This window comes from Monodelphis domestica, chromosome 1 (assembly GCF_027887165.1).
Source record: "Monodelphis domestica isolate mMonDom1 chromosome 1, mMonDom1.pri, whole genome shotgun sequence".
Classification (NCBI taxonomy): domain Eukaryota; kingdom Metazoa; phylum Chordata; class Mammalia; order Didelphimorphia; family Didelphidae; genus Monodelphis; species Monodelphis domestica.
In genome coordinates this window covers 470,698,878-470,711,628 of record NC_077227.1, presented here as the reverse complement: position 1 = coordinate 470,711,628, position 12,751 = coordinate 470,698,878, and the positions used below count along the sequence as shown (strand labels likewise).

At 38.5% G+C, this 12,751-nt stretch overlaps 1 protein-coding gene across 2 annotated transcripts in view; it reads right to left on the bottom strand.

The window, feature by feature from the left end:
• Nucleotides 1-4,460: 4,460 nt before the first annotated feature.
• Nucleotides 4,461-12,751, bottom strand: part of COL5A1 (collagen type V alpha 1 chain) — a 307,559-nt gene continuing 299,268 nt past the window's right edge. For both annotated transcript variants that reach the window (XM_007475261.3, XM_007475262.3), the window contains exon 66: nt 4,461-7,488. In XM_007475261.3, the coding sequence (XP_007475323.1) occupies nt 7,342-7,488 (147 nt within the window). In that variant the 3' untranslated portion in view covers nt 4,461-7,341. The remainder of the gene's footprint in view (nt 7,489-12,751) is intronic.

Below are 12,751 nucleotides of genomic sequence, written 5' to 3'. Positions count from 1 at the left end.
AAGGGCTATGCTGGTGTTTGTATGCACATACATGAACATACATTCATGGCAACATATGTATAGTGGTGTACATAAGTGATATGATTCTGCTGTACACTTTAGTGGTGCTCCAAGACACGAGGAAGTGCTTTTGTCATACAAAACCTTCGTTGGGTAAGTAGATCAGATATCTTAAATCATCATCATCATCACCACCACTATCACTGTTATTCCACTTTTCTCATCTTTGTTGATGAGGTTCATATAGAAATGGTGGAAGTACAAATTGCTCTTCTGTTATTACTCTACATTCTGGGGCATGTTGTACAGATGAATAAAATACTTGTTATAATTTAATAAAAGCATCACAATATAAGCTTATCCTTTGTGAACTTGCTGAAAGACTCCTTGGTACCACTTGCATAAAAGCCAGAACTTGGATGATAACATAATAATAATAATAATAATAATAAATAACATCAACAACTACTAGTTATATAGCTATTTAAAGTTTGCAAAGTGCTTTAAAACATCTCACTTGAGACTCACAACAGTCTTATGAGGTATGTACTATTATTATTGTTGCCCTCATTTTGCATGTGAGGAAACTGAGGCAGGCTTGGACTTAGATAAGGAATTTATTCAGGGTCACACAGTTTAGTGTCTGAGACCAAATTTGAACTCAAGTCTTCTAGACTCCAGCTCCAGTGTTCAAACACTCACTAGCCTTGTGATCCTGAGCAAGTCATGTAACTACTGTCTGACTCAGTTTCTTCAACTACCATCTGACTCAGTTTCTTCAAAGTGGAGATAATAATAGCACCTAACTCAGGGTTGTTGTGAGGGTCAAATGAGACAATATTTATAAAGCATGTAGCACAGTCCGGGGCATATATAGACACTTAATACTTGCATATTCTACCCTTCCCCTTTTTATTTTCTGTGCCACCTCACTGCCCAAACCAGTCTTCCCATTTTGATTTCTTCTAGGTCTTTGTGTTTTCAAAGCTGTTTGTTCCACATAAAATGGAGACCATGCCTATTTGGCATTGCCATAACCATCAAAAATGTTGTTCTCAAGTGTTTATGGATGAATGCTATTTCTATGGCTATTGCAGGTAACTTTTCAATCTTTGATAACAGTCCAATTCCAGTAAAGTTTATTGGTTGAGTTGTCCTTCTAGGTCTGTATTTATAAGATGAAAAATTTTTGTCTATAAAGTCCATAAAAGATAGTGAGCTTTGATGTATAACTCCAGCAGCATGATACTTGGTATTGATAGGCAATGCATTACTAATTTTCTGATTTTTTCTAATATTCTCTTACCTGAGCTACATGGAACAACTAAGCGTGTGCATCTTAAATATAATCTACCTGTAACTTCTGATGACAATGATCTAGTCTTGAATTGCCATCATGAACGCCTCCATTTCAATATATGAATCCGTATGATTCAGCCATTTGTTTGATGCTTTGTCATCGATATATTGTTGGCCAATAACAGGTGGTGATTTTACTATTACTTTACTTTCTGCCTAGAGTGATTTTAATCCTTTCCAAATATTCTAGGCATTCTTCAAGGTCCTGTTTAGTCCTGGCTCCTTCAGGAATTTCTTTTTATATTGTGACTCATTCTGATCTCTTTCTCCTGACCTTCCACTGCACATAGTTTGCACCAAAAATTTTGGCTCAAGTATAGCCTAATCTCTTCTAGTTGTAAACATGCAAAATGATTAGAAAATCAGACTGGAGAGCATTTCCTAAAATATACTGGAGAGCAATACCACCAACCTCTCCACACCCAGCACTGAACCCAGAATTGGGCACATGGTAGTCATTCAAGAAACACTTAATTGAAAGAAGCAAAATCCTGACCATTCTGGAGGGCAATTTATTTGTTTATTTTTTAATTATTTATTTTTTCAAAAATTTTTTTTCATTGTAAGTTATTTAGTTAGTCAATTTAGAACATTATTCCTGGGTTACAAGTATCACATTATTTCCCTCCCTTCCCTCCCCCTACTCTTGCTGTAGTTGGCATGCAATTCTACTGGATATTTACATTTGTCCTTGAGAATCCATTTCCATGTTGTTGGTGTTTGCATTAGGATGTTCATTTAGAGTCTACACCCCCAATTATATCCCCTTGACCCATGTAATTAAGCAGTTGTTTTTCTTCTGTGTTTCTACTCCCACAGTTCTTCCTCTGGATGTTGATAATGTTCTTTCTCATAAGTCCCTCTGAATTGTCCTGGATCATTGCATTGCTACTACTAGAGATGTCCATTACGTTCAATTGTACCACAGTGTATCAGTCTCTGTGTACAATGTTCTCCTGGTTCTGCTCCTCTCACTCTGTATCACTTCCTGGAGGTCTTTCCAGTTTATATGGAATTCCTCCAGTTCATTATTCCTTTGAGCACAATAGTATTCCATCACCAACAGTCTCTCAAGAGAGAGCTTTTAGTCTCCTTTTAAAGGGAATTTTCTCCTATGTCTCCTCCCCTAAGTTCTCACATCTACCAATCACAGTAGATGTTTTTCAAAGGACAGACCATTATTAGTTCACACCTGAGTAGACTAATCTTTTGAGTAATTCACACCTGAGTAGACTAGAATCTCTGAGTAAGTTTTCACCTCTTTGCTCCTTGTAAGTTCACAAGTTGCCTGACCTTTATAGGTCTTAGCACCCTTTTGTATTATATTCAAAAATAGGCATGGCTTAAAGAACTTTTTGTCTTACTATAAGTATGGGTTTAAGTACTTTTCATTGTTCAGAAAAGAGTTTACAACTTTATCTTCCCCTAGGGCAGACTTAAGTAGGGGTGGAGTAGAGGTCTCACATTCCTGATCTAAGTAGAGTTCTCACATTCCTGATCTAAGTACCTTCACTGCCCAAATGGCGAATGGTCCCAATGGGGAATGGTCTTAACCCAACCTTATGAAGTAGGGTCTGGAAATTTTTTAAGGTTCACAATAGATACCACAATTTGTTCAGCCATTTCTCTCTGGAGGGCAATTTAGAATCATGCCCAAAGGGCTTTAAAAGAATGCATGTCCTTTGATCCAGAAATACTGCTATTGGGTTTATATTCCAAAGAGATTATAAAAAAAACTGGGCAAGGACCTGTTTGTACACAAATATTCATAGCCACACTGTTTGTGGTCACAAAGAATTGGAAAATGAGGGGATGTCCCTCGATTGGGGAATGGCTGAACAAATTGTGGTATCTGTTGGGGATAGAATATTATTATACTAAAAAGAGGGATGAATTGAAGGATTTCTGTAAGACTTGGAAAGACCTCCATGAACTGATGAGGAGTAAAATAAGTAGAACCAAGGGAATATTGTACACAGAGGCTACAACATTGTGGGATGATCAAATGTAATTGATTTTGCTACTAAAAGCAATGAAATGATTCAGGACAATTCTGAGGGACTTGTGAGAAAGAATGTTACCCACATCAAGAGAAAGAACTGAAGGAATAGAAATCCAGAACAAAATGTGATTTATCACTTGTTTATACAGGTATGTGATTTAGGGTTTTGGTTTTAAAGGAGCACTTTTTTAAACAAAAATGAATAATATGGAAATGGGTTCAAGTGATTATATATGTATAATCCAGTGGAATTGCTTGTCAACTCCATGAGGAGGGAGAGATGAGGGTAGAGAGAAAACATGAATCATGAAACCATGGGGAAAAAAAAACCTTAAAAATTAAATTTAAATTAAAAAAAAGAAAATCCATACTCACCAGATGCTCTGATCCTGGCCTAGATTCTTTCAAACTCAGAAAGAGAATAAGTTAAGAGAACATTTGACTTAACATCTCTCATGTTAGAACTAGAAAGGAATCTTATGAATCATCTGGGCACACTCCCCTTCCTTAACAAATGCAGAGAAGGCCTGTGGAGATGAAGTCATTTGCCAAAGTCACACAGCAAATCAGTGACTCAGTCAGGACTAGAATCCGGGTCTCTTGGCTTCTATTCAGAGTTTAACCCACCATAATCTTATGATTTGACTAATCCTTTTAGTTTTCAAAGTTTCACCCATGTCTATATCAGTGAAGCTTTCTGCAACTATGCCAACTACAATGAAGTGAAGAGTTCCATGGCATATTTTGATATCCAAGGGAGGCTTGAACTAGAAGCTGAGTAAGCAGGTGATTTGTCCCATTCCAACACCTCCCTATGGAGCAAAGTGCCTAGCACAGAGTAAATACTTATTTTTTAATTAAAAAATAAACAAATGCATCATAGGTAGTTAAGTCAATATTCACTTCCTTTAAAGGGGAGAAATGATTTGTGAAATTTAAAAAAATTATGTCTCTGCAGTTTATTTTTCCCTTCTCTCTTTGATAAGACTCATTATTTTTGAGAACTCTGGCCTTTCTGGGCGTCTGGTGGCACATCAATGAATTAAGGGGGGAAGGGTGTAATGGGGTTTCAACATACTTAAGAAGACATCCACATCACTTTGGTTAAGGTGGAAACAGGAAACTTGATTTATTGAAAAAAAATCTATTACATTTATTCCTTTGTTACACAGGTTTAAAATATTTAAAAATACCCCATTCCCTGGGCATTACAGTTAAATTTTATGACAAGTTTACTGGGCTCTGAGGAAATGCACAATACGTCATTTGATAGTATATTTCAAAGGGAGTTATGTATTAGAATCTCTTCCATAGTTTTTTTTTTCCTTTTCTTCCTTTTAATCAACATCTGTTCAAGTCTTATATATTAGGGCAAAAAATAAAATTACACAAAAAGAATTTCTGCAAATATAAGAAGTAATTTTATTGCCATATACCGTAGCTAAAGTGGTCTTGGGAGCAGGGAATAGGGGACATGGGACAAGTTTGGATTTTATTACAAATTACAACACTTTCAAGGCATCACAAGGGGAGAAAATTTTTTTTTAATTACAAAGAAATTAAAAGGGCAAAACTCCTTTGATGAGGAATCATCACAGAATCACATGACCTAGACAAAAATGACATGGTGTAAACACAACCATTCTCTATGGCTTTTCTCTGTTGAGGAGATGAATTTGTGAGCATTTGACCTTTGGCTACCCCATGGAGTAGACTTTTCTTTGGCATAAACAACACCTATTTTTGCTTTACTGGAGGGGATTGGTGTGCCCCCTCAAAGAATCTGCTGTAATTTCCTAAGCTAGTACCATTTCCCAAGTGGGGATGAGTAGGCACGATGGGAGGCACCAAGGCAAAGCACCATAGCAGTCAGTATCACAACCCTTGGTGGCAAACTCAGCTACTGCCCCAGAGGAACACCCTGGGCTTGAACACCTTGGACTCTCTCCCCTAAAACCAACTCAGTTTCCCTTTTCACGGATGGAAAGGGCATCACGTATAGGGAACTTTTCACAGTAAATGATCCCCTTTCCTTCCTGACTCCTGGAGCCCACCTTCATCTGCTCTTCTCAACTCATACTTAGGCCCCCACCCCATGCTACGCACACGGAGGGACGAGACACGCACATACGTGGAGGGAGAGGGTGTTTCCACTACAGAGATCTGAAGGGGAAGAATCTGCAGAAGAATATGGCCAAGGCTTTTGCAGATGGAAATTCAAATTGCTTACATGGAAAGAAGGCTGTGTGAAAGCAGGGCTCCTGGCAGCCATGCTAGGGATTAGGAAGCTAATTGCACGTTTCTCTGTCTAAGCTGTTTTTAAGGCAGCCCAGCTGAGACAGCTCACATGATAACTGGACAGTTCCATCTTCATTTCAGTACAATGAACAAACATAAATTAGCACCACAAACATTCAGGTACTGAGTACAATCTGGGATAATTACAAGCAGAGAACACATAGAAATAGTCTTTTCTTTTTTTTTTTCCAAACCAAGTAAGTACACACAATACTTTCTACGTGGGCATGAAAAGCTACCAATAAGACAATAAGAGACAGACAGAGAGGGAGGATGGGCACAGGGAGGATGCTTTCTACATACTGAATGGGTGTGAAAGTGATATGAATTTATATTAAGTTCAGGGCATGAGGCACAGGCTAGATAAGGCCACTGCCAATGCACAGAAAGTAGGGAGAATGCATCATGACTGGGCACCCCCAGTGTTGTATTAAGGAGTTCTTAAGACAGATAGCACCACAAGAGAATTTTTTTTTAAAAAAAAGCACCAATTTTCACTTATTTATTATTTATAGGAAACAAGATTTCCCTGCCATATGCATTCTCCCATTGGGATCTGTAGGAAGAGAAAGGAAATGTATATTTTTTAAAGGAAATAATTGCAAATTAATTTAAACTTGCCTACGAAGGGAAACATGCATAGAAAAAGCTGAATTGGAAATTGGGTTCCTTTTTGTTGCTGTTTTTTCCCCCCCTTTTTCATTGAAAAAGCAGAGTTGATGGAAGTATTTCAGGGAATAGTGGCACCAACATGATTTTTTTTTCATGTGTGCGTGTGTGTGTGTGTGTTTTACATGCATGGCACTCACAAGCATGGATTCTTGCTGACTTGTATGCTTTTCCCTTCTGTGGCAATTTCTCAGTTGAGGGATCTTGTTGCTAATTAGTAATGGAGAGCAAGAGTGGAATTCAGACAAGTTGCCCGTTTCTAGAGTTTCCCATTGGAATTATGGTTTCATCTGCATGCATGTTGAGAAGCCAGGAATACTTAACATTTATAATAATATACAATACAAATATTTACTTACAAACTTACAAAAATATAAGCACCTTTAGTACACGGGAAAAGGTATAGCCATCATCTTTGGGGGAGATTTTTTTTTAATATATGGAGGCACTAACAATTGTGGAAATGAGCTTTACAAAACTTGCCTTAGAACATTTTTGAAGGTCAAGCGATTTGCACATTTTCAAGTTTCTTTTGTTATTTCTAAAAACAAAACATGGTCCATAAATACCGATTGGTTGCAAATTGTGATAAGAAAAGTCTTTGCCCCAGTTTTTCGTATTTGTTTTCTCTTTCTTTTGTCATGATATGTTAGATGTTAGATAGATGAAATGTGAAGTCCATAGAGGAACTGGAGAAATGAGCATTTGGCGGGATGGACAGTACTTGGCTTTTGATTGGCTGCCTGCCATGGATGATTTGTCTAGATCATGTGATTCGGCTCCTGTTAGGGGGAGGGGTTTTCTCTTTGCTTCATTCATTCTCTTGCTTTTAGGTTCAAAACAGTGAGTGTGGTGGCACAGTTGAATTCAGGTGAATTGGGAGGGGTTGGGGTGGGCTTAAAAAAAGAGACCATTTGCTGTCCAGTATCAGAACGCGCGTGTAACACGCACAAAAAAAAATGGTGAAATGAGGTTACGAGGTTGCTCATTTGGAGACTAGTTTTGGGTGGCTCTTAACCCATGAAGCAAGCTGGTCCCACTTCAAATCCAAATTTCTGTGAGGCTTCACCGAAGTCATTAAACATAATGTCCACGATAGGTACTTGTTCCACTTTTGGAGAGTTGACTTCTAGAACAGTCTTCTGATAGCCTTTCTTTGTCTAAAATTATATGGATAGAGGAAAGAGGGAAAGGGGAAGAAAGACTGATTAAAAAGAAAATGGCCTTAAATTCTTGGGAAGTTAGTGCAATCGTCAACTATAGCCTGCTTCAACTTCCAGTGAAATATGTATGGGGTAAAATGCTAACACAGGGCACTTCAATGCAGTAGTCTATGATGGGATGTAGAACTAAGGATTGGCAGATTTGGGGGGTATCTGGGTGGCTGGGTGGATTGAGATCCAAACCTAGAGATAGGAGGTACTGAGTTCAAATATGACCTATTTCCTAGCTGTGTGATCCTGGGCAAGTCATTTAATCCCCATTCCTTAGCCATTATCACTCTTCTGCGTTGGGACCAATAATATTGATTCTAAGAGAGAATTTAAGGGTTAAAAAAAAGAATTGATAGGCTAGTACAAATGGTTTGCTTGAACAAATAGACTTGGGTCCCAGGATCCATATCATTGTCCAGTTGTGATAGCTTCAGAATCAGGTTTGGCTATCTGGCTTCCCTGTGGTCTAGCAGGCTAGAACCCATTTCCAAAAGTGGGAATCATAGAATTTAGGAGCTTAGAGAGCACAAATTCAACATCCTACTTGTACAAATGTGGAAAACAAGACTCTGATAGATAAAGTGACTTGTCCCAAGGTAACACAGCATTAGCTATTAGGCTGAAATTCAGGTCTTTTGAATTCCAAAGCCTCTTTCAATATAATATAGTACTTCTATTTAATGATAATAATAACCTATTTAATAATAGCTAGCATTTTATATATAGTGCTTTGAAATTTTGGAAGCTTTTTGTAAATATAACCTCCTCATCTGAACCTCATGCTATCCCTATGAAAGAAGCTCTGACATTATTATAACCCCCATTTTATAGATAACTGAGAGGTAACTCTGTGGCTACATAGTAAGCATCGGAGGTGGAATTTGAACCAAGGTGTTCTTGTTCTCACATATAGCACATTATCTGCTATGTCACATTGCTTCTTTAAGTTAAGAGAAAGGTTAGAGAATTTGGTCTAATTTTAGACAGAAGAATTTTAAATTTAAAAAATTAATTTATTATATTTTATTTTATTAATTTGGGGGGGTGCATTTTTCCAAATTTTGAAATGTCAAGGAAGATATAGTAGACCTAGTGGGCATATCTCGATGGCTATTTGGGAGGGATGCTGCAGAGGGGAGACCTGCATTGAGTAGAGATTACCCTAAATGACCTCTTAGACTCCCTTCCAACTATCCAAGGCTATAGGTCTAATGTGGGTTTTTTTATGTAAAAATATAGACCTGGAACCCTCTGTCTCCCTCTCTTGCCCTTTGGGCAAGGAATGAGGAATTCACAGTGACTCCAATGCAGTCCCTCTACCTCCCTAAGGATGGGGCAGAAGTTACCAAAAAGATATTTGCAATTTTGTCTGAATTTATGGGCTGCGTGCCTAAGATTACCAAAGTGCTTAGAGAGGACATATTTAAAGTTTGATAGAATCCTCAAGGGCTCTGACTGTTTTACTGGGCTGGCTGGTCACCCCGTTATTTCAGAAACATAAATAACTATTATGGTAGCAGCAATGTTCCCCCTGGGGCATGCAAAACTGCACAAACAAGTGAATTTATGCGATATAGCTTTTCAGCCCATCACACCCTATGATTTGTTTCTCTCCAAAGGACTGGGCATATCCCAGAAACTGTGCCCATCAGGGCAATAAGATCAGTGGTTACACATCCAAATAATGGCCTAGGAATTAGAACCTCAATTCCATTGGTATTTGCTATTATAATACAAATCAATCCAAGTCTCTTAGGTCAGTGGGTGTTCTGGCCTGACATGTGCATCCTGTGCTTCCAGGGAACTTTCCTCATCTAAGGAGCTAGAAGGGGCTAGGATATGGGATGGAATTCACTAACACAATAGCCGGTTGGCCAATCAGGGGTCATCTGGTCATTAGAAGTGGGGTGGGAAATATGGATATGAGAGCTAGAAGCCTCAGAAGATGAAGCTAATGAATGTAGAAAGCTAGCTTGTGTGTTGTCTGAGCAGTGTACTGAGATTTTAAAATATCTTTCTCTTAAGTCTGGTCATTGCTGGTTCCCAGTGAATATTTTAAATACATATGTTGGGGCTGTTGTTTATAAACAATGCAGAGAAAACTGATGCCTAGGCTCACTGAATCTGGACAGAGAGGCTTAGAGAGGAAAGAATTGACTCATGATAGGGACAGAAAGGAGTCAAAGGATCTGTATTCAAATCCTCCTTTGTCTCTTACTACCACAAATCATTTAACTTCTTTGGTTCTCAAATTTCCTCAACTAAAGAACATGGAGTTTCTCAATCACCTTTTAGCTCTGGCTCTAGGAACCTATGATCCTTCAAATCCCACACCTAGAATGAAAGGAACTAGGTTTGAACCATATATGGGAGGGGAATTTAGGACCAACAATAAACTATCCTACTTCAGCCAGTAGGTAGAAAAGAAAATGGAACTCGTTCCCCTAAGAGGTATGATGGGTTGAGATTATAAACAGGCTCCATGTGAGTCATTATTCTAAGTAAGAGTGTTTGGGGGACATCTCCAGTCTGTATTTAAATATCAAGAAGAGTTCCTCAAATGGGGTCCTTTGAGACCCTTCTCAGAGATTATCCATCATTTATCTTCTCTGTCTTCCTAGACTAGTAGGCCTATGGAAGAGTGGTGAGTAGCAATTTTGAAAACTAAGGCAATTCAATTGATGGTAGGAGAGCTAAGTGTGGGGAAGACCACACAGTAGCTCACCTGGAACACAGCTATGTTGGGGAAGAAAGCAGCAGCATTTGTTTGGGGGTTCTCCCTTTTCTCAATTGACCAGAGATCTCTTGTCTAATGACCTCTTTTCAACCTTTGACTTTCTTGATTTCTTTGTAGCATCTGATATTACTGACCATCTTCTCCTCCAAATATTCTCCACTTTCTGGGTTTTAATGACACCTCTCTCTTGGTTCTCTTCTTCTCCCCCTGGTGATTCCTTTTGTCTCTTTCACTGGATCTCCCACTAACTCTGTGTGTTCCTCAGTGTTCTAGCCTCGACTCTCTTCTTTTCTCTCTACAATCTCTTGGTGATTTCTTCAGCCCCCAAAGGTTCAATTTTCATCTCTCTGCTTATGATTCCCAGAGCTGTATGTTTAGACAGACTTAGTTTCTATCCAGTCCCAAAACACCAACTGCCTACAATTGTCCTGCCTACAGGACATTTCAAACAGACATCTCAAACTTAAAACGTCCAAAACAGAACTCATTATCTTTCCTGCTTCAGATAATTTCTAGCTATAAAATCCTGATCAATCCATTAACCTCTCTCAGCCTCAGTTTCCCAATCTAGAAAATAGACATCATAATGGCACCTCTCTCCCAGGGCTGCTGTGGGGATCAAATGAGATAATATATGTAAGGGGCCCTGCAATCCTTAAAGCTGTATATAAATGTGAGCTATTATTCTTATTATTCCTTGATTCTTCCCTTTCCATCAACTATCTAATAAGCTGTCAAATCTTAAGGGTTCTCTCACCATAATATCTCTTGTGTATGTTCCTTTTTTCCACTCCTATAACCAGTTTGACCCCCTGAATGTGTCCTGCCTGGACTGTTACAATACCATAGCCTCTTACCTGGCTTTCTTTTCTCCAGTCTCTCTCTAATCCATTTTCTGTAAAGTCACCAAAACAATTTTCTTAAAGTATGTCCCTTCTACCCTGACTCAATAAATTCTAGTAGCTCTTCTCAGATCAAATAGAAACTCACTTTGGCATTTAAAGCTCTTCACAATCTGGCTTCTTTTTCCCTCCCAAGACTTCTTATATTACTCAGTTTCACCCTCTCTGCTGTTTCTCACAAATGATGTTTCATCATCCACATCCATGCCCTGGCAATGGCTGTCTCCTATGTCCAGAATGTGCCCCAACTCATATCATCTCTGCTTCCTTCAAGATTCTGTTTAAGCATCACCTTCTTCAGGGTGTCTTTCCTATTCCTTCCTTCCTCTTAAAGATTATCTTTAATCTATTGGTTTTTCCCAAACCCTACCTCTGTCTTAGTTTCGATTCTAAGACAGAAGAGTGGCAAGGACTAGGCAATCAGCATTAAGTAACTTGTTCAAGGTCACACAGTGAGGAAATATCTGAGGCTAGACTTGAACCCAGGTTCTTTCAATGCCAGGCCTGACTTGTATCCACTGTGTTACCTACCTGACCTGAAGCATTTAACATTTTTCATTCATTTCAGTTGTGTTTGACTCTTGGTGACCCCATTTGGGGTTTTCTTGGAAAAGATACTGGAGGAGTTTGTCATTAACTTCCTTCACTCCTTTTACAGATGAGGAAACTGAGGCAAACAAGGTTAAGTGACTTGCCCAGGGTCATACAGCTAGTAACTGTCTGACTCTGGATTTGAAAGCAGGAAGATGTATCTTCCTGACTTCAAGCCTGGCACTCTATCCACTATGCCACCTAGCTTCTCCCAGGCTACTTTCTACACATCCAGTACATATCGATATACAATGCTATTGTTCTCCCCCTCTGCATCCCCAAATTAGGCTGTAAGATCCTTGAAGGCAGAGGCTATTTTAACTTTTTTTTTTTTGCTATCACTATCATTTAGCACAGTACCTAACATATCACAAGGGCTTAATAAATTTTTTTGATTGATTTGCTATTTTACCTAATTACTCTTGCTACCTAGGTGCTAGGTTCAGTTCTTTCTACACCAAAGGAGTACAAGTATAGTTAGAGTCTTTTGAAATTTGACACATTCATACAATTCTCAGTAGTCTATCCTTGGTTGTAGGTATGGAAGTACATTAGTTAGGATGGTAGTTAGATATGAATCAAGTGGCAAATTCACCAAGTGGCTGTGGAATGAACAGAAGGAGGCTTAATGGTGTTTTTTTTTCCTTCTGTTAAGCTATCTTTCTCATCACATTGTATTTGGAAGAGAGAAAAAAGTTAGCTACATGAGTGAATGATAGAATGCTAGACCTGGGGTCAGGAAGACCAAAGTTCAAATCCTGTCTTAGACACTTATGCAATTCTGGACAAGCCACTTAATCTCTTTCAACATTAGTTTACTCATCTGTAAAACGGGGATGATGATAGTGTCTATATCATGGAGCTGTGAGATTCAAATGAGATAATGTGTAAAGAATTTTGAGAATCTTAGAGCAATATACAGGTAATAATAATAGCTAGCATTTATATAGCACTCTAAGGTTTGAAAAGCATTGTACAT